This window comes from Triticum aestivum, chromosome 2B, assembly GCF_018294505.1.
Source record: "Triticum aestivum cultivar Chinese Spring chromosome 2B, IWGSC CS RefSeq v2.1, whole genome shotgun sequence".
NCBI lineage: Eukaryota > Viridiplantae > Streptophyta > Magnoliopsida > Poales > Poaceae > Triticum > Triticum aestivum.
Genome location: NC_057798.1, coordinates 691,072,483 through 691,097,326, shown reverse-complemented (window position 1 = coordinate 691,097,326; position 24,844 = coordinate 691,072,483). Strand labels below are relative to the sequence as shown.

The following is a 24,844-nucleotide window of genomic DNA, read 5'->3' as shown; positions in this document are numbered from 1 at the left end:
TAGAAAATCTGATTTTTGTTTTACATGTGCACAAGAACGTTTTCATGGGGAAAAACAGTTTTTGTTGGCATTTGGTTCATTTTCTTCTTTCTGTCCTAAATGGCTTACCTGCGGTGCGCGGCTGATCCCATGGGAAATTCGGCGACCGAAACTGCACGCACGACATACAGCCGCACGACATACAGCCGACAATCATATACAACGATGCACCAGTGCTGCTGCCATGCATCGTATGGTGTAATTTCAGCGTCGTCCATAAATCGTGTGTATAGCAGTGCTGATCGCAGCATGTAGGCAGGCCACATTTCCTCACAGGCACTCCGTCCTCCGACCACCAGGCTGCAAGGCCGCATCACCATCGTCTCGTTGCTACAATCCGCGCTACAACCCCATGTTTTGCAGCAGCCACCCCATGTTTTGCAGCAGCCACCGCACCCCCGTCACAAGCCTACGTTTCGCAGCACCCAACTGGCCGCAAAATGGAGGAGTCCAACATGGCCAACGTTTTGCTGCGAGGCGGGCTGTTGAGAGTATGAGACTGAGCAGCGTGGCCATTGATGTTGCTGTTGCCAGCTGAAGCAACATGAGAAATTGCAAAGGCTTCACAACAACATGGGCGATGCTGCAACAGCTCATGGCCCAGCCTATCTTTACACAAAAGATAGAACACATTGCAGAATCTACAGTGATTTTCCCGTTGCATTAGCTGCAAAATGACAGGGATGGGTTCTCCCTGGTTAAATCTTAGCCCCTGTGTAAACAAATATAAGACATTTTTAAGTGCTTGTCACTACTGTCTAAGCTAAGTTGGTTACCACAAGCAAACAAATGAAATATGCATATTAAAAGGTCAAACAAGGCAAGCCAGGAGGTAATATATATATGACCAAAATTCATCACGAGTATAAATCTCCCAAACAGACGACATAGTCTGGCAGATAACCACCACGGTCCACAATGATAATAATAATAAGATAATATTAAAAAACAGAAGTATGAGTCTCCAGGCAAAAACGAAATGTTCGACATTTCACTAGGGGTGGGTTGGAGTTTCTGCGCGATTTCAAGCGGAGTCACCGAGCTCAGTCATCACCGAAAGTTATCTTCTTCCCTGCCAAAGAAACAACAAACAAATGTCAACACCAGTACTTCTCTGCCAGAAAGCAAATGAAACTAGAGCAGACTGGTGTTCATGTAGGCGGGACGTTACCTGCACTAGGTGTGCCAGCACTCAGCCTGGGGGGTGCACCACCCCGACCACGGCCCCTGTCACTCCGGCCGCCTCTGTCACCCCGGCCAAATCTTCCACCACCTCTGCGGCCTGAGCCCCCGTCAAACCTTCCACCTCTGCGGCCCCCACCCCCGTCAAATCTTCCTCTGCGGCCCCCGCCCCCATTAAATCTTCCTGCGCTCCTGTTACCACTATCAGCGCCATCTCTGTTATCTGCCCTAGGCTTGGCTTCATCAACAAACAAGCTCAAGCCTTCTCCAATGTTAGACCTGTTCAGCTCGAGCGCTTTGGGCAAAGAACTGATGTCATCAAATTCTATGTACGCTATCCTGCAGGACCAAACCAAGCAGCCAAGAGTCAGTTACAAGAAACGAGGATACGGGTTGACCTAGGAGCAGATGCATTCTATATGCCAGAGCGCTTTGGGCAAAGAACTTACCCTTTGCTTGCGCCAGTATCATAATCCTTTGGGATTGAAACTCTTCTAATATCTCCACATGAGCTAAAATGATCTTGAAGCGAGCTTCGGATCTGGTGACAGTAAACATTGAGATATAACACAAGACTCAAAACTTTTCACTCGATCAAATCAATCAGATTTTTACCACAAAAAGACACATTTAACTCTTTGAATTACCTCATCCTCCCCAAGAGATGAATCAAACCCTCTAACAAAGGCAGTACTGCTTTGACCAGGCTTCTTGAAAGAACTATTATCCCTCCTGAAAACAGAAAATTAAGGCGCATCAATGGTTAGCGTGCCCAGGCAATTTCTAGGAAGATTATCAGTGAGATAGAAAATCACCCGCTGCCAGGAGTGATCGCGCCTCGCTCACGAGCAAAATCAAGCCTGACAGGCCTCCCCGCCAAATCTCCTCCATTTAATTCGTATGCCTAACAGGGTCGGAACATGGATAACCAAATAGAATTAGATGGCAATTAAAAGCTTACTTCACAGATCAGCTGATGAGACTACATGGATCACAAAGAAACATAGTGAAGTACCTTTTGAGCAGCTTCAGTTGTAGCAAATTCAACATGTGCAAAACCCTTGAAGCTCCCATCATCAGCGGTAGCAAAACGAATATCCATAACCTCACCAGTCTCCCCAAAAAATTGCTTCCTACAGGATGTGGAACAAATGAAGTTAAGAACATCTTTCAGAAAAGATGCAATAATAGCACATCTCACAAACTTACACTTGTTCAGTCTCCACATTGTATGACAGATTCCCAACAAAAAGGGTCTTTGACCCAGTAGTAGCTTGACCACTGCTGGCAGGAGTTTTTGGCTGCAACAAACAAAGTTGGCTGAAGTCAAGCATCCATCAAACATAAGAGGAAAAATTAGAACAGCATAAATATACTCCAACCATACTTCGTTCTGCTTGGATTTTGCCACCGACACCGATTTACTCTTTTCCTCATCACTGTCAGAGCTCTCTTCAGAACTGTCATCATCATCACTGCTTTCTTTCTTGGCAGCCTTAGAGACTGGCTTGGCAGCACCAGAAGATGAATCCTGAAATAGAGTAAGAAATGCAATATGGATCAAAATGTTCAGACGGAAAAGCAAACACCAAAAATAAGCACCTTAGGCTTCTTTTGTGGAGGCTCTTCCTCATCACTCTCATCAGAACTATCATCAGAATCATCCTTGGACTGCAAATATTGAATTACAACAAGATCATTTAATGTACAACAAATATCACAGAAGACAATGCTTTCAAGAAAATAAAATTTTAAAAATTATGCATACATGTTCACTCTTTTTCTCTGTTGTCAGAGGCCTCTTCGCAGGAATAGTAGATTTTGCTGGCTGCAAAACATTGGAAGGAATTTTAAACACTGCACAACAAAAAAGTGACCAGGAGTAAGCAAGTAACAGAACACTTACTTCATCAGAATCTGAATCCGAGTCACTATCTGAGCTGCCACTAGATTCTTCTTTCTTTACAGAAACTGTTTTAGCGGTGGTATCCTGGACACAGAAAGTAACTGCATTAGAAAGATGGCACAGACAGAAGATTTTGCTTGCAGCAAAACAATGTGAAAGACAAATATCACAAGAGAAGTTACCAACAGTAAACAAGTACAACAGAGAACTTACTTCTTCAGAATCTGAATCTGAGCTATCACTAGATTCTTTGCCCTTCTTAACAGCAACAGCCTTGGAAGATTGAACTGGTTTAGCAGTGGTATCCTGGAAATATATTGAAAATGTTAGTATCACATTACGAAGAAAGAATGATGAAGCCTTAGTTTTCATATAACTAGTAGGCTGATTACCTCCTCCTCAGAGTCAGAATCAGAACTTTCACTGGATTCTACCACTTTCTTGGCTACTGGTTTTTTAGTGACCATATCCTGAAAATGTTTATCCAGTTAGGACCAACAAATCTGAGAATTAAACGACAAGGGGAATGGCAAGTGCAAGAATACGTTTTATGCTTTTGTACTCAATTATCTCACATAGAGATATATTGCTAGAAATATGATCTTACCTCATCTGATGATTCATCAGAATCACTGTCAGAGCCGTCCTGGTTTTTCTTTTGTGCAGTGGCAACCGCAGAATTCTTCACTTCAGTAGCTGGCTTCTGAAAACCAATTAAGTGAAACATGGTGAAATCAGGCAAAATAATATTTAAAAGTGCTATTTAAAGATGAAGCTTCCACTTCAAAATCAGTAGTTAAATGACTACCTCAGAGTCAGAGCTTTCGGAATCAGAACTTTCACTGGATTCTTCAATCTTCTTGGCTGTTGCTGGTGCTTTAGCGGGAAGCATATCCTGCATACATTGTTACACTCAGGACTAACAAAATATTGCTGGTGAAGACTGGCACTTTGTGCATACTCCGCAAAATAACCATGATAGCAACAATGGGAAGTATGAGACCAAGCACATAGAGTACTCACTGTCTGATTGATTATTCATATAACAGTGCTAGTGGTTGAGTTCAGAATTGAGTGTACCCATGTGTTATGTTAGTATTTTTGGAAAATAAAATCAGCTCAAGTTCATTCATTATATGCCAATAATCATTACAATACCTTTTGTAAGCATTCACAAATTTATTGATTTAGATATACAATAGTCATGCACCATATTCATTACTTCAATACAAAATAAACTCAACATACATTTTTCCTTCAGCACACAAGACACAGCTCAGAAGAAATTTAGCAGTTCAAGGTCTCAACTAAGATGTGTTGTTGTGGAAAAACATACAAATTAAAAATCTGGAGCAAAAACGGAACCTATTTTCATATTGCATCAGCAAGAGGTCCAAAAAGGGAAATAAAACAACGAACATATCTAGCTAATAGCATAAGCTTGAAGTTTAACATACAATGAGACAAGAAAGAAAATTTGAGGACTATGTAACAACTCATATTAGGCAATAGAAGGGAAAGAATAATTATGAAGATGTCATGGAAACAAAATACTCACTTCATCCTCATCAGAGCTGCTGCTATCTGAATCTTCAGTCTTTGCAGCAGGTTTCTTTGAAGCGGCAGCAGGTTTCTTTGCAGGTTCATCATCGGAGCTGCTCTCGTCACTACCATCAGAGCTGGACTCCTGTTTAGCAGATTGTGCAGCCTTCTTGGGTGGGACCATCACCTGGGAAAGATGATACAGAAATAAGTGAAAATTAAGAGGAAATCACATACAGATTAGTAGATAGAAAAGGAGAAAGAATAATTAAGAACATCTCACTAAAACACTCACATCCTCATCGGAGCTGCTGTCAGAGCTGCTGCTGTCAGACTTGACTTTCTTTGAACCATTGCTAGCAAGTGCAGCAGGTTTCTTTGAAGCAGTAGCAGGCTTTTTTGTAGGTTCGTCATCAGAACTGCTCTCATCGCTGCTATCAGAGCTGGACTCCTGTTTAGCAGACGGTGCAGCCTTCTTTGGTTGAACCATCACCTGGGGAAGATTTATTTAGAAAATTGATTTCAGAGAGTAGTGAAAATATACACCTAGGTGACAACAATGACACAAGCAATGAATGCAAATTATCTTCATGCAGAATAATTCTATGCAGTATCATGTTTAAAATAATAAACTTCAAATACACAATGCATGTTACTATTTAACAAAAAAGGCAAAGAGAAGAACAGGTGAAGCACCTCGTCCTCGGATTCTGAAGAATCCTCATCAGAACTGCTGCTCTCAACCTTCTTTGGAGGAACCTTCTTGACTTTAAGATCATTCTTCACAGGCACGGCCTTCTCAGGTGCAGTTTTCTGCTTCTTGGCACTGGCAGCCTTCTCGATGTCATCTTCCGCATTCCTCTTGCCTGCAAATTGAGATCAAAAGAGTTACGCCACAGAATGATATTACTACATAAAAACAAGGAGACATATGGTTAATCAAATATAAACCTTTCTTTCCAGATTTTCCATCTGGGACCAGCCCAGCGGCAGGTGCAACCGCAACAGCAGACTTCTTGCTCGACTTACCCATAGTATGTATTTTCTGAGCTCTGCACAAGGAGATGGGCGTCAACTTAAGAGCAACAAACACAAACAATGCACAATTCATCTACCCTGGTATGGGAAAACAATTCATCTACGCAAGCTACACAATTTCTCAGGGTAAGTTTACATCGAATCATGGGTAGCCCGTTAATACCAGCAAGTACACATAAACACGGAACAGCATAACGAAGCAGCACAGGACTACCAACGTGTATTACAAAAATAAAATCTATGGCTAAGCATAATCAGGGCATATCTCGGGCTGAATCCTACCTGCTCGACAATCGCAAAGGATTTTGTCTCGTAGAGGATTAAAACCAAAAAATCGGAGAGCGTCCTACAGGTACAAACGATTCGAACCGACCAACCTCGCAGCGAACACAAAATCAGCCCTACCAGCTACGGGCGACGCAGCTGCGAACTCGACCACGCCACGACGCTGCCTGCTCGACAATCGCAAAGGATTTTGTCTCGTAGAGGATTAAAACCAAAAAATCGGAGAGCGTCCTACAGGTACAAACGATTCGAACCGACCAACCTCGCAGCGAACACAAAATCAGCCCTACCAGCTACGGGCGACGCAGCTGCGAACTCGACCACGCCACGACGCTGCCCGAGGAGCGGCCGCTCCTCGGAATTCAGGTCGCCGAATCACGAGCGCCCGAAGTTCACCGATCAGCGCGGGCACGATCGACGAGGAGGAGCACGGAACAGATAAGTAAACGGGTCGACGGGGGGGAGAGGGGCGACTCACCGGCGGGAACTTGGCGGCGGCGGTGGAGGCGGGGAGGAACCCTAGTTCCCCGAATCAGCTAGGGTTTTGGGGAGGGTTTGGGCGAGGCAGACGGCGGCGGCTCGGTGTTTATAGGAAGGGCGAGGCACCGCACCGGGTCTCCCGATTGATTGAGGGCCACGCCCTCCGGCCGCCAGATATGCGATTTTTGCGTTTCTTTCCCCTCGCCTGCTTTCGTGTTTTTCTTGGCCCGCGCGAATGCTCGGCTTGGGGTGTGATATTGGAAATAGTGAATTGTTGGGGTGTGTCCGTAAACGTGCCTAGGGTTTTTTTTCCTCCGCCTGTGGGCCTTGATCCGTGCGAGCTTGCTGGGCACCGCGTGCGTGGGCCTTGTGCAGCGCCGGCCTAACGTTTCCGTCTAGCATCAAAATCCATCACATCCGCCGGCCCAACGTTTCCGTCTAGCATCAAAATGTTCTCAAAAAAAAACTCAAAAAGGAAAAAATCAAAGTCCATCACATTGTTCTAAAAAAAAGGGTCCGTCAAATTCAAAATAGTTTTTTTGTATTCTAAAAAAATCAAAATGGTTTTTTTGCGAAGCACATTAATACAATAGCTCAAGGGGGGAAAAGAACAAAAAATTTGCGAGGAAACTTTTGATATACTAATCATGTCATGGCACTACAAAGAACACAGAATGATAGAAATAACAAAAATTGCATCCATGTCCCAGACCACCTACTGACAACTACTCCCTCCGTTCCAAATTACTTGTCGCACGTATGGATGTATTTTAGTTATAGATACATCCATTTCAGCGACGAGTAATTCGGAACGGAGGGAGTACAAGCAAAGGAGCTAGCCGAATAGGGGCTTTGTGAAACTCAATGTTGATGCCTCTTTTGACCATGACTTGTTGGAGGGTACGATGGGGGCAGTATTGAGAGACGACAAAGATAGGTTTATTGCAGGAGGGAATGGAAAGATAGACTACTGCGCTGATGTTCTCATGGCAAAGGCCTTAGCTCTCAAATTTGGCCTAAATTTAGCGCAAAGGGCAGGATGTAATCGCCTAATCATCAACTCTGGCAATCTGGAGGTGATTGAGACCATGCAGGACGGAGGACAGTCAGCGGGAGCAGCGGCGGCAATCTTCGATGACTGCTATCACTATGCTTGTGATTTATCATGGCTAAATTCGAACATTGTAATAGAGAGGCAAATAAAGTAGCACATGAACTTGCTAGATTAGCTAGGTTTTTTCCGACTTCGGATTGGTTTGAGGAGCCTATTACTGAAATTGTAATGTTTCTCACAAACGATGTATTGGTTATTGCTAATGAATAAAATTTCGTTTTAATTCAAAAAAAAGGAGCTGGCCGAATGTGTGCCTCCGTCATCACCTTCCCTCACCGGAGCCGGGACAAAACTTGTTTTGGTAGACTGTCGGGAAATGATCGTGACAAACTTGTTTTAGTAGATGGTCGGGAAAGCATCGTGCTAAGGCCCCACATGATCAGCGCGCCATAACAACAACTATCGCCAACAAAGAGAAGTACAGAGATCAAAAGGATCCAACATGTAGACACACGAACGAAGACGAATAAAGACTGGATCCAAACAGATCCACCTAAGACTAGCATCGATCAAATCTCGCAAGATCCGTCGGATACCCACCTTCACATGCCCTCAAACAATGCTAGATGCATTACATGATTGGGGGCTAGGCAAAGAGAACTTTAGTCCATCTTTAGAGAGCTACCACCATCTGGTCTTCCTGAATAGGACATAAGACATAAGCGAACCCACAAAAATGCCTAAAAACGGTGCAATATCCCTCCTGGCGGCAAGGGCCACGATCCATCGTGCCTCCATGGACCTAGGGCCACCAGAGATAAGGCAAACCGGCGGGAGGCAGAGGAACCCTAAGCTTTTTTGAAAAGAAAAAAAAGGACAAGTCCATGTTGATAGTGATCATGGACAACATTTACAGCTCCACTTGAACCAACTACTCGCGGTGGGATTCGCCATCTGTGTGTTCTTGTGGTGTCTCTAGTTTGGATTTCCAATTTTTGTGCCGTAGTATTTCAAGTTTGGAGAACGTATAAGGGAGTAGCAGTCAGGAACAGTCATGAACAAAGTGTATTGGGCTATCATAATTGTAGCACTTTCTTCTCACAAAGGATCTTCCCTTGATATTATTCCCCTCGCTTGCCATGGTGCCCGGATACTTTTTGACCAAGAAGGCCAAGTCTTCTTCAAAGTCATTTACCATGCATGATGTGTCGACTTCTTCCTCAACACTTTCTTCAACCTTATATCGTTCCCTAGACGAGCGCACAATCACGTTTCTTGGCCTTCAAAGCAAGCTTTGTGTTCTTTTTTTTTCTTTTCTCTTTTCTACGAAAAAACTTTCAATTTATTCATCTTCAATCATAACAGTACAACGAACACCAGAAATAAAAATTACATGCAGATCCGTAGACCAGCTAGCGACGACTACAAGCACTGAAGCGAGCCAAAGGCGCGCCGCCGTCATCACCCCTCCATCGCCGGAGTCGGGCACAACTTGTTGTAGTAGACAGTCGGAAAGTCGTCGTGCTAAGGCCCCATAGGACCAGCGCACCAGAATAGCAACCGCCGCCGATGAAGAATAACATAGGTTGGAAGGATTCAACCCGAAGACACACGAATGTAGACGAACAACGACGAGATATGAGCAAATCTACCAAAGATAGATCCGCCGGAGACACACCTCCACACGCCCACCAACGATGCTAGATGCACCGCCGGAACGGGGCTAGGCTGGGAGACCTTTATTACATCTTCAGAGAGCAGCCGGCGTCTCACCTTCCTGAGCAGGACACAAACCCTAACAAAACATGAAAAAAGACTGAAAACGGTGTTCCTGGCCGCTTGAGCACTTGGTCTCCGGAAAATCATGGGTGGAGAAGGATAATACTACCAGAGCCGGAGTCTACTTGTTGTATTGAGGACAACGACGCCCGACGCATCGCTCGCGTCTGCAACAACATCAACGGCTATGGCATGCTGTGACTATGGCACCCGGCGACGATCCAGCAGCAACACAACTCAAGAGAGGGCCGTAGCCATCACTGCACATCACGGAGAGAGTGAGCACAACATGACAGGTCGGGCGTCCAACAAGCGAGGGCAGAGGAGCAGGACAGCGAGCCGCCGGGGTTGGGGATGAACGGAGAAGTACAAGGAACGGACAAAGCTAGTTCTTGTGAATCGAGAATCGATTCAGTTCAACCAATTTGGACAGCTTTTATTCAATGGGTATTTTGGTAATCGGTTCAGCTGTATTATATGAAAAATAGTGTAAACTGGTTACCACGTGACACGTGTGGCAAGCAATCCAAATTATTTATGAAAAAAAATAGTGTAAACTGGTTAAAAGGGGCAAATCGTCAATTTCCCCAATGAAAAGAGGCCTGCCTCGTCGCGTCCATTATTAGAGGTGGAAAAAAAATCTATCACATGCAGTTTGCAGCGCATCGTCAATTTGCACGGCGCTCCTGGACGGCCGGTGAGGACAGTCCCGAAGCCCGGTTCCGAGGGAGACGCCGCCAGCCTATTTTGCGCGGGAAAGGAACGGACGAGGTTCCCCTGCTGCAGTATAAAACGAGGGGCCTCCCCTCCACCTCGATCACCACCCTCCCGTCCATTTCCACCTCCGAGTCTCTCCTGGTGGTCGCGGCTTCCTCCTCGCCTTCGATCTCCTTCGCCTCGTGCCCGGCGGCCAGTCGGGCGGTCGTCTGAATCCTTCCTACTCGCGCGAGCTAGCTCGATGGCCATGGCGAACAACCCCACGGTGCGTGCACATTATACTGTATCTCAGGTTCGGGCGGTACATACAATTGATCTGTGGCTGATGTGGTTGGTTCCCTGTCGTGTGTGTGGGCAAGAAATCCGGACACTACGCGCAGAACAAGGGCCGGTCGCTGCCCAAGTTCGGGGAGTGGGACGTGAAGAACCCGGCGACGGCCGACGGCTTCACCGTCATATTCCAGAGAGCCCGCGACGACAAGAAGACGACCGCCGGCCCCGGGAGGCCGGGCATCCCGCCGGCATTCAGGAACGCCGACGGCCGCTACGGCACCATCAAAACCGGCAACGGCTACCCGTACGCCAGGGTGGCGACACCCAAACGGTCCAAGGTACGTGCGTGCGTTCTCTGCGCGCGCAAGGGGCGTGCTTTGGTTTATCGCGTGCATTGACGCCACCAACTTTTGTCCGCAGAAGAAGAGTTGGTTCTCCTGCACCAGCTGCCGATTCTGATGCCGTAGCTGCTTGCCGTCGTTGGTGAGTGATCCGATACTTCGCCGCGCCACGACCAGAAGCACGTGCTCGACGGGATGCGACGGTGGAAATCTTGGCGATCGGTGCTGTTTTGTCCCTGCTCGGTCGCCGCATTTGACTTGCAGGACATCATCAATGAGTGATGTCTCCCGTTGATCTGTATGAATAATTTGTGTCGGATAAAAGGGGGGGAGTGACTAGCGAAGTAAGACGACCTGTGACTTGTTACCCTATTGTTTTGCAAATGTTCATGCTAATCATGCCATAAACACGAACTGTTCGCTTCATCACCACAATCACAAGTTGGATTCATATGGCCTGGCAGACATTTGATTTGAAAACAATTATTAAAAAAATCAATAGCTTGAACGGACACAGCGAGTAAAAAAGCACTTGGAAAAACAAAAATGGTATCCATAGTATTACATATTGTGCATACGAGAATAATAATCTGCTGTCTGAATTCCAGTCAAAATTTTAGTACTACTAATAATAGCACCACCTAGAGGAATAATGAACAAGTATCAGAACCGGATATCACCAATAATCAGTTATTTACCGGACGCGACACAGTACAACCCGGCACCGTGATTGCAGAAAGAAAGAGATGTCTACTTTATCAACATGCTGCACCATATGCCGCCAACAGACCGAGTACAGTGACACCATAACAACAGACCTCCAAAAAATTCTGAGGCAAGACAAGCTCGAGCAGCTCAACTAGACCGTGCTCAATTCAAGCGACCACTTTTGCATCTTGGGCGCAAGGCGGGGCAATCTAATGCAAATTGTACAGCAGAATATCAATACATCAGCCCCTGAGCTATTTAGACAAGAATGGTCTCGCCAGTTCCCCAAGCACCTGCACTGCACCTCCATGAGATCACAAGCCATCCCGGCAACGAGCACCATGGTGAACAAAACTGTGATATACGGCTACCCCCGGATCCACTATTTCTCCTGACTTTCCTCCTTTTCCTGCTTCTGTTCACCCAGGGGAGATTCCACATTAGCGCTTCCATCAGCTGGTTCAGAATGGCCAGTTGAATTGACAGCCGGCGAATGTGGTAATGTCTTTTCTAGTGTGGTATCAGGAGCCGAGGATTCAACCAAATTCTCACTTCCTATTTCTTCTCCTACTTGTCCTGCACCGGGCATAACGCCATCAGTGGCATCCATCACCTTCTCACTTCCAACCTCTCTACTTGGAACAGCAGTATTCTCTGATACCTCGCCAGGTTCAGCATCTTCCTCCGTCCATTCAACACACTCAGCTGGACTCTCTTTTACATCAGGAGTTGATGGTCTGATGTCATTTTCCAATTTATCAACAGGGCCATTTGACAGTACTGTTTGACCAGACCCTTCATTTAAGTCCCTGTCTGAGGTTGCTAAAAGTGAATCCGAGCCTTTTGTGTCATCTATAGGGTCACCAAGAATGACTTCATCCATATCGTCATCATCCACAGTTGGTGAAGGCGACTCCAAATTTGCTGAAAGGGAAGCTTCTGGGCCATCGTTCAGTGCTTTATCCTCATCAAACGCGAACCAGTTGGAATTTGTAAACAGGGAGCCACTGCAAAGCATATTTTTCATCAGCCAGTTCATTTTGCCGACACCAAATGGAATGTACTTGTGAAAAGATATAGCCAATTTGCATGGACAAGAAAATACCTATCAGGATCGTCACCAAGACGAAGAGAGTTAATAACTACTTCAGCAGCTTCATCATCAAAATACACATCCTACAGCAGATAGTAACAACCAAAACAAAGACAATCACATTACATGTACCAGGAAATATAAATATTGTCATGCTATCAGATACTAGTATATAATAGTGCATGAACTTAAGCAAGCAAAAGGCGATATTGTCATGTTATCAGATACTGTATATAATGGTGCATGAACTTAAGCAAGCAAAGGGTAGCATACCTCATCATCCCGCTCTTGTGATGCTTGAGCCTGCATACATACCCACAAAAGAGTTAAAATGAATCTGAACATAGCATGTACTGTGTAAACTCATAATCGATAGAATATCACTGTACGCTGAAGATCTAATACATAATTTTAGCTTTATAGTTTATATGTTGTAGGAAATGTTAGAATTTGGAACAAACACTGGTCCAAACATTATTAAACAGCAATAAGTCTGCATATATACTATTCTATTATCTAAAGAAGTACTCACAAAAACTGACCCATTATACAAATTAGATGAGTATGAAAGATCTGAAAAACTACATGACAAATCAAAGGATCAAATACGACTGTTCTATACTAAGTGATTAGCTATACCTTGACAGAACTAGTGGTATTTAAGAAGAAAATACTGACCTCGTCAACATCTTCACTAGGGTAAATACCATATTTGAATGCCTGGCTCAGATTGCTAGCAAGTGCAGCCACATCATAGTCCCTATCTCGGAAGTCTTCGTCGTCACTGTCCCTACCTCGATCCTGCATTGACGTAGGTCGGCTAGCCAAAGAAATACTTCAGCAGATGACTTTCCCCATAGAATGCAGGACATTTAACAAAGCAAGTTAAGCACATACATGAAGTCTGGACATTGGAATAACACACCAGAAAAACATAGATGAAATGCATGCATATAGTCTTGCCCTTTTTGAAGTTTTTAAGGTCATATGGGCATGCAAGGCATGGGTTACCGGAATAGTGGTTCCTCTATTTGAGGAAAACTCGGTCACCTTCAACTGATTATTATTAGAAGAGAAAGTGAAACATGACGCTATTTTTCTTTCATGCAATTGTGTCATAGCGGAAGTTTTTTTGAAGCGGTGTCATTCACACAAGATTCGATGTGTAATTTGATCATAAAGAATAGTCATATGTCCATCTAAATAAAAAAGCAGAACAACTGGGCAGTAGGCAGTAGCTATGGAGCAAAAAATGATGACAACTGTTTGCAACCAACATCAACAATTCAGACAGCCTAATTGTGCAGAAACAGAACATTACTGATAAATGTTCATCTGACAAAAGTGAGTGACTGACAAGTCAATAAATATGCATAATACACTTTGGAGACCAGAGCAGCACTGATGTGTATCATTTTCATTTAACAAAGCACAGCATTATGTTCCATATGGAAGCGACATGAAAAAACAACTCAACACAGAACGTACGATTCAATTTAAAAAATGATGTGCAAATACAGAGCTACAGAAGATGGTTAGATAAAACAGAAGTCAGGTGATACTTACCCACAAGCCCATTGGTAAACATTTTCTACCGCGTTACGCTTTGTTAGGATGCTAGCATGCCACTCAGTCCAACCAGAATTTTGCTGCAATCCAATTAAGTGTAACAAAGTTCAATGTAATGGGCTCAACCAAAGCTCAGTGCAGGCCATATAATAGCGACAAGGTAAATAAACAAAGAAATTTTGGCAAGATTTGGCAAGATGTTATTGCATGTCTACTATAGTGCCCATCACACAAGGGATCCATTAAATAACTAGCCAGGGAAATAGTAGCAAGATTTCAATCCACAATTAAATTTAAACCTGCAAATGTGACTGTATTGTGCTGTTGCTGTTGGCCAGCTGAATGAGCTTGCTGGCTATGCGTGTAATATGACCAACAAATCCAACCCTTGGTGGAGTTCTTCCCTCCGAAGATAGGGTACGCTGCAAGGAGAGTAAGAAATGAATATTTCAGCAGGAAAAGTAATAGAACCATCACCCGATTCAGAGTAAGAAATCAATAGTGACATACTATTTTGTACCTTAGTTAAATCTATTGACAGAGCAGAGTTCTTCTCAGCTTCTAAAATTCTCGTAACAAGTTCACATTCATCAAGAACATGCGCAATCAGATGATCCTGTTTACTCTCTAAACAGGAAACGATGATGTTCTCCACATGATGGTGCAAAAAATTGTTGAAAGGGTACCTGACGGTGAATTCTTTGTCAGCTCTTTAACAAGATTATGTGAAGCAGATTGCAGTGTGTAACTTACTCAAAAAATAGATCTATAACACGCTTGATTGCTCCTAGGTCGATCAAACGCATTTCAGCAACTTCACTACCAATAGACAGTAGGACAGAGATGAACTCAACGATCTGAAAAGAGAAAACAACCACCATCAATAATTACATGGAAAGCATAGCAATTACCTTGCGGAGTAAAGAAACATACAAGTAGTCATATGACTAATAATAGCTCAAATGTCTACAAAGACCATTAGACAAAGGAACGCTAGTGCTTTCCTGGATTGCACTCATGATGTTTTCATGACTAGTTCAAAGCAGTACATCTAAACAAATTAGGCACCACATACCTTCAAGCGATGCTTTCCAAGAGGAGGTTGTAAGCTGCCATATGTTGTCGGCAGAATATTTTCAGCTGATGAAACATCAAGCAGCTTCAACAAATCACCTGAAAGTGATGGACAGGAATTTCGAAACTTTTAAGGATATTATTCTTTGAACATTAGTTTTTTAACAACTACTCCCTCCGATCCATAATAAGTGTCACACTTTTGAACTAAGGTTGAACTAATCTTAGGTCAAAACTGCGACACTTATTTTGGATCGGAAGGAGTAATAAATATAGGCAGTGACCACATTTCATATTTAGTACTTAACAGAACCAAGTGTAGAAAGAATGGACACAAATAATTGTGTGGGATTTAAAACTAAAAGATAACTAACAAAGTATTCATGTTATTTCTGAGATGTATATAGAACATGTTCTCTAAAGAGATATATAATATAAATCTTTGCTACTATAAAAGGTACAACTTCGGTAGAATCCAAATGATCTCAACCATACAATACAATCACATCTAATAGCTCATGAATTAAATTTGGCCTTTGCAAATTATCTCATAATGAGGGCTGTGAGTTAATCTTCACGTGAAAAGATATTAATCCTTTAATCATTTTTTCTCTCAATAAATTGCCCAGGTCAATGACTAACAAAGACATTGTAGTTTGGTGGATACTTAGATTGTCCTTGTTCTTGATATTTGTGAAACATGCATTGCACATGCTGAATTACTAGTCCTTCAATTTTATTCTTTGACATTATACTAGTCCTTCATTATGTGTATCATGTGTTATTTGTATTTCAGTATGGATTATGAAAGATACATGGATTATAAAAGATACATAATATAAAACTAGCAGCAGATCATGAACATTTAAGCACTGTAGCTAGTGTCTCTCCATGTGAAAAGATATACAAACTTGATAGCTAAAGCAACCACTAACCAAGGCTATCCAGCATGCCGTTAACTGTTTCTGGACTTGCAGTGACCAATGTTCCATGACTTAACTGACTACGGAAAGCTTGGTAGGACGCAGATACAAGTCTCTTAGGATCTAACAAAGATATGCACACTGACAGTGAGTGGACCAGCACTGATTTAGGTCTTGAATCTTCAAAAGCATGATGAAACAATCTCCCCACAAAACTGCAATGCGAAGTAAAAAGAGAAAAGAATACAGAGAGGTGTGTTCAATACCAAAATGAAACTACAAAAATCCAAAGACAAGATAGCATGTTTAGTATTACAATGTAAGAGAGCACAAATATTAAGCACCTAGGACTGGAAATTTTTGTAGCAAGTGCTGGAGGGGCATATCTAGTCACTGCACATAGGATTTCAGCAGCATTTGCATGAACCTCAGCAGAATCCTGCAATGGAAATTAAAAGGAGTCACGTTGAGAATAAAAGCATGAACTGCAAATCCCCCAGAAACAATGAGAGAAATTTCAACAGTGGAGAATGACCGCTATTCATACATAACTTGTGAAAACATATAACCTTCAAGTTTGACATGGTGTAGCTATAGAATGGTGAAACATACATGGGCATAGCCCACTAGTTCAACATCTTACATTGTTATGGGTGCAGAGCAAGAACTATACAACAACTATCGTGCAGATGTAAACCAGAAGCTGGACAGAATATGCTAACATCTGAAGGTGATTATTTATTTCAAAAGAAGAGTTAAAGTCATTAAAGTTCAGACTGGAGAGCTGTAGCCAAGCCAAAGTAATGGATAAGCATAGATAAACCCAAGTCAAATCAATCTTTAGGCATCAGATATACATAACATATGTTAGTGATATGTAGAATTTTGAGCAAGTCTCTGCTAGAAAAGATTATTCAATTTTCAGCTAACTCACAAATGGCACTTTTGGAGAACAATGGCACTTTGGAAATCAATTTAAATCCAAAAGGCTAGCCTTTCAGGGCACATCATTTCTTAAGGAGTAGCATGGTGCAGACAAACATCAGCAGGGACAATTTTGAAATAGTTTGAAAATCCAATAAACAGTACAGGTGAACAATTGACATGGTTGGACGCTAAAAGTAATCTTTAGTTCTTACGGATGAGCTGAACTTGTCAACAATCATCTCAAGGACTTGTATGTCATCTAACCATTGCATTGAATCCGCATAACTTGAATACATAGTTTCATCAGCGCCAATTAAGCGAATCAACACCTGCAATACGGACCAACAAACTATCAAATTTTCTGGGAGGGTTTAATTAATCTTACTCAAAACACAAAGTATACTGAGTGTATCACTGGCATGTAGGCCCAGGGGGATGCTTTTTCAGCGTCGGAACCACTGATAGATGGGGCAAATATGATTGTAGTAAACTAACCTCCATGATAGAAGTAATCCCAATAAGATCAACAAGTTGACTAACTATTTCAGGATGGCTCTGCAGGAGACAAACAACAGCACACAAAAATTTAAATGCTAGAATGAAATGCACATAAAGAGAAAACAAATGATATGGATACTCCTCCACAAATATAAATAAAATACACACGTAAAAAGGAGATGCCAGAAATGGCTTTACAGATGTTTAAGCCTCAAACAGTTGTAAAACTAAGATGGGCGTACAAATATACTTACCGTTTCCAGTAATCGACTAGTGTTTGGTTCTATTACTACATGCTAAGTCACTGATTCTGGTATAAGCTGGCTACTCTAGAGAAGCTGCTGCAGCATCAGCATAAACTCCCACGTGATTCAATTGTATGCTAAACATACAACAACCAATATTTGACATAATTAAGGTACACAAATGGCTGACATGGGTGATAAATTACAGACGAACAAAAGAAGAGATGACACTATACAAACCTTCACATAATTCATAAGTGGGAGTGTCTTCCGCATCATCAAGCAAATAACAACCTGCAAAGCAGTACAGTGATGTCCACTTAAAATGTCAGGATAAAAATGAGGGCACTGCCATTTAATCAGTGAGAGAGAGACCAAAATTGCCCAGTAGTCTAGTCAATGATTGCATATAAATACCTTGCCAAAGTAGCCAGCCAATAAAGTCCCATGAGGATGGTCAGGTTTCAGGAAGGAGAAAAGTAAATTCATAAGCTGCACAGATAGCACAACTAATCAGTTGCAGAAGAAAGGAATTACACCATGCTAAGAGAACATTATTGCATCAGGACGAATAGAAAGCTAAATGCAAGACATACATCTTCATCCTCCACTAATGTCTTCAAGATGACATCCACTTCACATATGAATATTTCACAAGCTATAAAAGGAAATCTGCAAACCAGGCACTAATCATAGTGAGCGAACTTCAAGTTAGGACAAAGGATGAAATGGCGTTATAAATTGGCCCAGCTATACCTAAATATCCTCTTCTTTTCAGCATCTTCAGGTGTCTCCTCCACAATGTAGCGGAGCAGTAACTCGACTTGAACTTTGTCTCGCAAACTACAACATCCAGAATGAACAGATAGTTTATTGTAAATAATCGTACAGTGCTCTCATAATTATAGTATCCTAAATACATATTAACATTATTTCCTGCTAAAGATACATGGCTTTTCATCTTCTGGAGCATAAACGTTGACCAGTCCAGGTAACAGAACAGTGAACAGTGAGTTAAAAGGGTGAAACTCCATTTGGTTGACTAAATAAGATTTAGAGATAATCATATAAGCAGTCGACTTCAAGTCAAAGCTCAAGTAGTAACTTTAGGCCAAATTTAACACAAATATTAGGATTTGAGCACAGAAACATGCATAGCAATCATACTAAGTGCCTATATATAGATAATCATGCATAAGCAAAGTTAAAACAATATCAGCAAATGAAGAGATTCAAATAAAATATAAATGTTAAAATACAGCTCGGAGAAACAGAAAAACAACACAAAGAAACAGTGTTAGAGAAAACGTACAAATTAATTAGGCGGGTGTTCAGTGCTTTGCACTCCTGGATTATTTCATCCTCGTCAAGAAGGTCTTCCAACTTAAAATTTTCCTTGTCTAAAATAGTATCCACCTGAAAGAATTAGAAAAATGTCCATTAAATTAAAAATCCAAATTGTTCCCTGCACAAGATATAACCAAAAGTGCAAGCACTCACCGGTGATGCGGCAGAGAGTCCAGGTACATGCCAAAACATCTTGTACAATAACAAATTATGTCGGAATCCAGCTCCCTCACAGTCTCACAAACGAAGCAGATTTAATGCTCAGATGTCCACTTTGTAAGCTGATTCATGTCCAGTTCAGAATAGACCCTGAAATAGTTGATTGTGAGATGAGACAGAGTAATAGGTTCAATACTTCAATTGATGTAAGCTTTGGTAGTAAACATGCATATCCTTCACACACTACGATCGACCCATTGTTTGTATTTTGGTATTTATACCTCAAGATATTTCGATAGATACTAAACGGAGAAAACCTAAATTTAGAACATGGACGGAAGAGGCCAAACAGACCCCCTGCAAGCACAACCACAGATACCAGGTCCTCCTACTCACAAACACCCAAGTCACAGCAAAATGCATTCCCCAAATGCCCAGACTCCAAATCCTCACACAACTGCACCTAGAGCCACAGCCAACGCACCATGGCTACTCCTCGAAGCAGAAAGGGCGAAGGCAACAAACCACGGAACCTGGAACTGATCGCATCAACTTGGTAAGCGAAGCACAAAAGCGCATCAACTCGGCCGAAACAGATACCATGCCCCCCCCCCCAAACTCCCCGCTCCGCATCTCCGAACTCCAAAGCCGAACCGCTTAAAAAAGGCAAAGGAATCCTACGAGCCTCCAGCACCGCAAGCACCAATCCCCGAAAGCGAAACCGCTAAAGCGGATGACTGACACACACACACAACAACGCCACAGCCGCCCCCACCCACTCAACTCGGACACGCAATAAAGTAGGCGCACAAACGCAAACCGCTGTCATCCCCCAACTAGCTTCCAGTTGCGCAAACCAAACCCGCTGTCATCCCCCATCTCCGACGCATCGAATCGAAGCCCGCGGCCAAACACATCACGAGCACCGCCCGGCGCGACGCTACGCGAACTGGGCGGGCACATACTACAGAAGCCAGCGGCGGCCTGGAGCTCGCGTAGCCGGAGGGAGGAGCGGAGTTTCTCACCGGACGCCAGCGGAGGCGCAGCGGAGAGGTCCAGCTGGTGGTCGTCGTGGCGGCGGCGGCGGCTGAGGGAAGGGGGCAGCCAAGAGCAGCGAGTAAGCCTCTCACGCGATCTGGGGCCCTTCTGGAGAGCTGGCGCCGTGGAGCTGGATCCGGGGGCGCCTGGGGCGGGGAAACCCTCGATCGAATTCGCCAGCGGCGGGATGAGGAGCGGGGGGGGGGGGGGGGAGGAGACGGGGTGTGTGGGTGTGGAGAGGCAGAGGAGACGGTGGGGAGAGGGCGAGGGCGAGGGTTCGATCGCGAGAGAGACTTTGGGGAGAATAATCTACTCAGCTATTGCCGCTGCTTGCTGGGCTTCGTCTGTCTCGATGCGGCATGGGGCGCTGGGCTGGGGAGTCTCCGCCCAGGTGCGCGGGTATATGCGGCCGTCTCCCTGCGCACGGGCCCCGCGCTCCACAGGTCCCACTTGCTAGTGACTGGTTTCTAGACTCTTCGGTGCCGCCGGAGGTTTTGCGCGATCGGGGAGGGTGCGTTACAGTCACTCGTTGCCGCACGTACCTCGGTCCTTTAAAACGCTAGGCGGTCTCTGCCTTGCGGGCCCATGCGCTTTGCGGGACCCACGTGCCGGTGAGATTGGGATGGGTGAGCTGGGTGCGTTTTGGAGAGCCATGACGTGGCGAGTGGGGCTGGGAGTGGGCGGAGAGCTCGTACCGGCGCGGGCGTCCGGCCAGAGCAAAAAGGCTGTAGTCCTCGTCACCCACTGGCGGTGGGTCCCCGCGACTGTGGCGGCCCACGTGTCCGTGGCCGTCGCCGGCTCGCACTGGCGGCATGGAGATTCGATTCGGGGGGAGGAGGATCCCCGCGGCGCTACAGTCACCCGTCTGGCGTACCTGCACAGCTGCAACTGACGATAATTTCTTTCTCCAGACGCTGTCGCGCGGGGGCCACGAGTGTTTTAAGGGCCAGCTGGCGGTTACACGTGCGTTTTGTACCGTCGTGTTTGAGTGTTCGTGTATCAGGGAACGCCCGTCGGTGGGGAACGGGTGGTGTTGGCGGTTGTGTGTACACCCCCTGGATTTGGTACGGAAACTAGTATAACGCCCGTGCGTTGCCACGGGCTCTTCAAAATTTATAATCAGTATCTTTCATTTGTCATCCCCTCATATTGGGTGATTATGGGGTGCTCTAATTAGAAACACAACAATCAAATATTAGGAAATTTCACCGAACGAACAACAACGAATAATACGATATCTATCAAATGAATAAAATGAGGTCATATTTTTGGTCCGTCATGCACTTCTGTTGAAAAGTGCCTATCCCTTTTAGAATCAACCCACTGTTTGCTCGCACGCAAAAAAATACATCTCTAAAGTGGGGAACCGATCGGTGCCAAAAAGAACTCAAACTCCTATCCAATCTCGACTTCGTGCTCTTCCACTTCCATTGATAAAGATGGGACGTCAAGGGTTTCATCATGATGACCTCGAGCAGCCGCCGACATCCCTCCCCACATCTACCCCTACCCCCTGTTGCCGCTTGCACTGTCCTTGCTCGTCGAGGGAGCTAGGGACACAATGTTCTCTAGGATGGGCATGACCAGATCCACGAGGAGGCCACATTCTTCCATGGGAACCCAACCAAGCACACCACCCTCCGCAACCATCCAATCCCAGCCTAACAAAGTCAAGACCCGCCATCGATCCACAAATCAGGCTCGTCGCATCCAGGTTCACTGCAAGTCTGCGACGAGTCTGTAGTTGACATCTTGACTTTGGCTATCCCCACGGAAGAATCATCGGATCCTGCTTACTTTTACCATCACTTCATCTCTTCCCAAGGCAGCGACACCACCCAGCCAATCACCACCACCGCTTGCGACTTGCCTACATAAAATCATATGAGAAATCCCCACGGCGGTGCTGTAAGATCACCTTGGCGACCTCGACAGTGACCGACTGGTCTAAGATCTAAGCTAGCCGCTCTTTGTAGAAACCAATAGAAGTAGGCATGTGACTCAGATTTGTTCTTTGGTGTGCATGCGTTTCTTGCTGCCCACCAGCTCTTGTCTACAACTCGCCTATATCTGTACCAGCTCTTGGTCTACAACTCGCCTATCTCCATGCTCGAGAATCTAGAGTGTAGTAGTTAAAAAAAAGACCAACTTTATACTCATTTGATAATTCAACGTGCATGGGCATGCACCGGATGGAATTCACGCTCTATGTTAAATCTGGAGTGTAATGACTGTGGTTGATGAATGAAAGTCTTATTTCCGCAAAAAAAGAAGTTAAAGGTGAATATATTCCTCATGTGTAGAGTACAAACAGAGCATATAGTGGTGACCTAGTTTCTTTTGATTGAGGTGAATACATGCCAGTACTAAAATCTTCTAATTTCTTTTGATTGAATCCAAGTTGTCTCTTTTCTTTGATTCAGCAAAGCTAGTTCGAATAAATAGGATTGTCTATATCTTAACTCCTTTGCCAATTAAGCTTCAAAATTGCAGTCTGATTCAGAAACAATCGAACGATTGTGTCGTTAACTCCAGGAGATTCTCGTTAGATCTTAGGAACGCTGCAAGCCATCATATCATATAAGAATAAGATCGACAATTGATATGGACAGATCTTACTACAATCATATTACTACTACTCACACACTGATATGGACAGATCATACAAGATCGAAGGTACGTAAGACAAGGTCCTCTAGATTACGAAAACTGTTTGCTTCGCCTCATGTGAGACGGACCCCGAGCTATTCTTCAATGGCGCACCGCGCGCACATATTTGGCGGCGAAGTAACTCATTATCCTAAGGACGTCCCCGTCAAGCCCGTCGACAGCGTCACCCTTTTCCATCTCCCCGGCTGGACCTCGCCGAGTTTCCACCGTCGACGGCCTGCCGCCGCCGCATTCTGCTGCACGAAGGAGATCAACGACGGTTTAGACGTGCACGGGTGCAGCAGAGCAGATCGACCGACGGATCGGTTGACAACATGTACCGTCGCAGGCTGCGTGGCCGTGGTGGGGGGCGGCGGCGCTCGAGGTGTTCTGCGCCTCGCATTCGCAGGGCGAGACGGCGCTCGTGGCGCTGGTGCCGATCTCCTCCTCCGGACGAACGAGGAGCCAGCCGTCCAAGCTGGGCGAGGGAGCCAACGGCGGCCTGCAGCGCTGCCGGCTCGACTCCTTGCAGTAGGCGATCGCGCTCGCGACGGCCTCCTCCCTCACCCGGGCGGTGCCGTCCTCGCCAGCGGCGACCCTCCCGTCCGGCTTCGTCGCCCGGCCCTTCCGTCTCCCGCGCCCGTCTGGCCGCTCGTCCGCAGCACCGGCGCGCTGCAGATTTCTGGCAAACCTGCGCAGGCACCGCCTTAGCGTGTGGCCCTTCCGTGCGGCCGTGTCACCGCCCTCCCTCACCGGTGAGCGCGCGTTGTTCGACGAGCTGCTTCGGGCGCCGAGCAAGGAGGAGGAGGGGGACGACCTCGACGCCGGGGAGGAGCCCGAGTCGGAGGCCACCTTAGCGTCGCCAGGGGCGAACGCCGGCGACGAGGAGCTGCCCTGCTCAACGCTCGAAGCGCCGTCCGTGGTCGCTGTCGTCGCCACGGCCGGCGCCATCGCCGCCCACACGACGCACGGGAACATCCACGCCATGACGACCTGGAAGAAATGCATGGTGATCAGGAGCACCGCCTTAGCGCGTGGACCTTCCGTGCGGCCGTGTCACCGCCCTCCCTCATCGATGAGCGCGCGCTGTTCGACGAGCTGCTTCGGGCGCCGAGCAAGAAGGAGGAGGTGGACGACCTCGACGCCGGGGAGGAGCCCGGGTCGGAGGCCACCTTAGCGTCGCCAGGGCCGAACGCCGGCGACGAGGAGCTGCCCTGCTCAACGCTCGAAGCGCCGTCCGTGGTCGCTGCCGTCGCCACGGCCGGCGCCATCGCCGCCCACACGGCGCACGGGAACATCCACGCCATGACAACCTGGAAGAAACGCATGGTGATCAGGAGCACTGGGGTTTGCTTGCAGGGCCTTGTGCACATAGTACGTCCTTGTATATATATACACGTCGCGATTGCGATCGCGTTCGCCTCCGACTCCGGCGGTGGTTGCAGGGGGGGGGGCACGGCGGCGTCTGCGGGCGCGTGATTTCCGAAATCCGAGATGCCACAGCGAGATTGCCAAAATCCTGTGGCTAATCTATGGAATACTCCGGCGGTTCCTTCCATATACGAAACTAATTACTGCACAGTTTAATTACTCGATCGCTGATTTATCGGATGAGCTAGTAATGCGGACGAATCGCTGATTTATTACCATATTCGATATTTCCCGAGTTATGGCCTTACCATACCTGGATTGATAGCCTTTGGGATAATTTAAATTTATTACCATATTCAAAATTTCCTGAGTTATGACCTTACCATACCTGGATTGATTTATTACTATACGTGGATTAATTATAATTTATTACTATATGATTTATTACTATACGTGGATACCCTTACCATACCTAGTGGTAATTTAAATTTATTACCATATTCGATATTTTCCGAGTTATGGCCTTATCATACCTGGATTGATAGCCTTTGGGGTAATTTAAATTTATTACCATATTCGATATTTCCCTATTTATGGCCTTATCATA

General features: G+C 45.3%; 3 protein-coding genes across 4 annotated transcripts; 1 reads left to right on the top strand and 2 right to left on the bottom strand.

Moving 5' to 3' along the window:
- Positions 1–842: 842 nt before the first annotated feature.
- On the bottom strand, positions 843–6,668 carry LOC123046749 (nucleolin 2). Of its 2 annotated transcripts, XM_044470174.1 has the most exons (20): positions 6,471–6,667; positions 5,621–5,721; positions 5,366–5,535; positions 4,965–5,162; positions 4,686–4,856; positions 3,936–4,022; positions 3,735–3,830; positions 3,520–3,597; positions 3,341–3,433; positions 3,128–3,211; positions 2,990–3,049; positions 2,824–2,892; positions 2,609–2,752; positions 2,431–2,522; positions 2,237–2,354; positions 2,037–2,125; positions 1,869–1,953; positions 1,671–1,762; positions 1,211–1,560; positions 843–1,111 (listed from the first exon to the last, which is right to left on the bottom strand). In XM_044470174.1, the coding sequence occupies exons 2-20, from the start codon at positions 5,700–5,702 to the stop codon at positions 1,083–1,085; spliced, it is 2,187 nt and encodes a 728-aa protein (XP_044326109.1). In that variant the 5' UTR covers positions 5,703–5,721; positions 6,471–6,667; the 3' UTR covers positions 843–1,082. The 2 variants fall into 2 exon arrangements, with proteins under 2 accessions (XP_044326109.1, XP_044326108.1); XM_044470173.1 differs by having other exon boundaries at positions 2,990–3,211; positions 6,471–6,668.
- A 3,447-nt stretch (positions 6,669–10,115) lies between these two features.
- LOC123046747 (protein NOI4) lies at positions 10,116–11,003 on the top strand. The gene is made up of 3 exons (XM_044470172.1): positions 10,116–10,287; positions 10,382–10,633; positions 10,716–11,003. Exons 1-3 carry the CDS (start codon positions 10,264–10,266, stop codon positions 10,752–10,754), a joined length of 315 nt encoding a protein of 104 aa, XP_044326107.1. The 5' UTR covers positions 10,116–10,263; the 3' UTR covers positions 10,755–11,003.
- Positions 11,004–11,157: 154 nt separating this feature from the next.
- LOC123046746 (serine/threonine-protein phosphatase 6 regulatory subunit 3) lies at positions 11,158–20,514 on the bottom strand. The gene is made up of 20 exons (XM_044470171.1): positions 20,205–20,514; positions 19,174–19,329; positions 18,986–19,089; positions 18,430–18,516; positions 18,270–18,345; positions 18,091–18,165; positions 17,914–17,967; positions 17,426–17,485; positions 17,143–17,259; positions 16,348–16,442; positions 16,016–16,218; positions 15,082–15,179; positions 14,760–14,863; positions 14,527–14,692; positions 14,306–14,428; positions 14,004–14,086; positions 13,116–13,257; positions 12,711–12,740; positions 12,450–12,520; positions 11,158–12,351 (listed from the first exon to the last, which is right to left on the bottom strand). The coding sequence occupies exons 2-20, from the start codon at positions 19,210–19,212 to the stop codon at positions 11,727–11,729; spliced, it is 2,352 nt and encodes a 783-aa protein (XP_044326106.1). The 5' UTR covers positions 19,213–19,329; positions 20,205–20,514; the 3' UTR covers positions 11,158–11,726.
- Between the last annotated feature and the right edge of the window lie 4,330 nt (positions 20,515–24,844).

Coding starts and splice junctions, on each gene's coding strand:
- LOC123046749 (XM_044470173.1), bottom strand. CDS start 5,702: ATGGGTAAGTCGAGCAAGAAGTCTGCTGTTGCGGTTGCACCTGCCGCT. Junction 3,598..3,734: donor CTGATGAATCATCAGATGAG/GTAAGATCATAT, acceptor AAACATTTTCAG/GATATGGTCACTAAAAAACC. Junction 1,954..2,036: donor GCGATCACTCCTGGCAGCGG/GTGATTTTCTAT, acceptor TTCTGTTTTCAG/GAGGGATAATAGTTCTTTCA.
- LOC123046747 (XM_044470172.1), top strand. CDS start 10,264: ATGGCCATGGCGAACAACCCCACG. Junction 10,288..10,381: donor CCATGGCGAACAACCCCACG/GTGCGTGCACAT, acceptor TGTGTGGGCAAG/AAATCCGGACACTACGCGCA. Junction 10,634..10,715: donor CGACACCCAAACGGTCCAAG/GTACGTGCGTGC, acceptor TTTTGTCCGCAG/AAGAAGAGTTGGTTCTCCTG.
- LOC123046746 (XM_044470171.1), bottom strand. CDS start 19,212: ATGTTTTGGCATGTACCTGGACTCTCTGCCGCATCACCG. Junction 19,090..19,173: donor GACTCTCTGCCGCATCACCG/GTGAGTGCTTGC, acceptor TAATTCTTTCAG/GTGGATACTATTTTAGACAA. Junction 18,517..18,985: donor AACACCCGCCTAATTAATTT/GTACGTTTTCTC, acceptor TGGATGTTGTAG/TTTGCGAGACAAAGTTCAAG.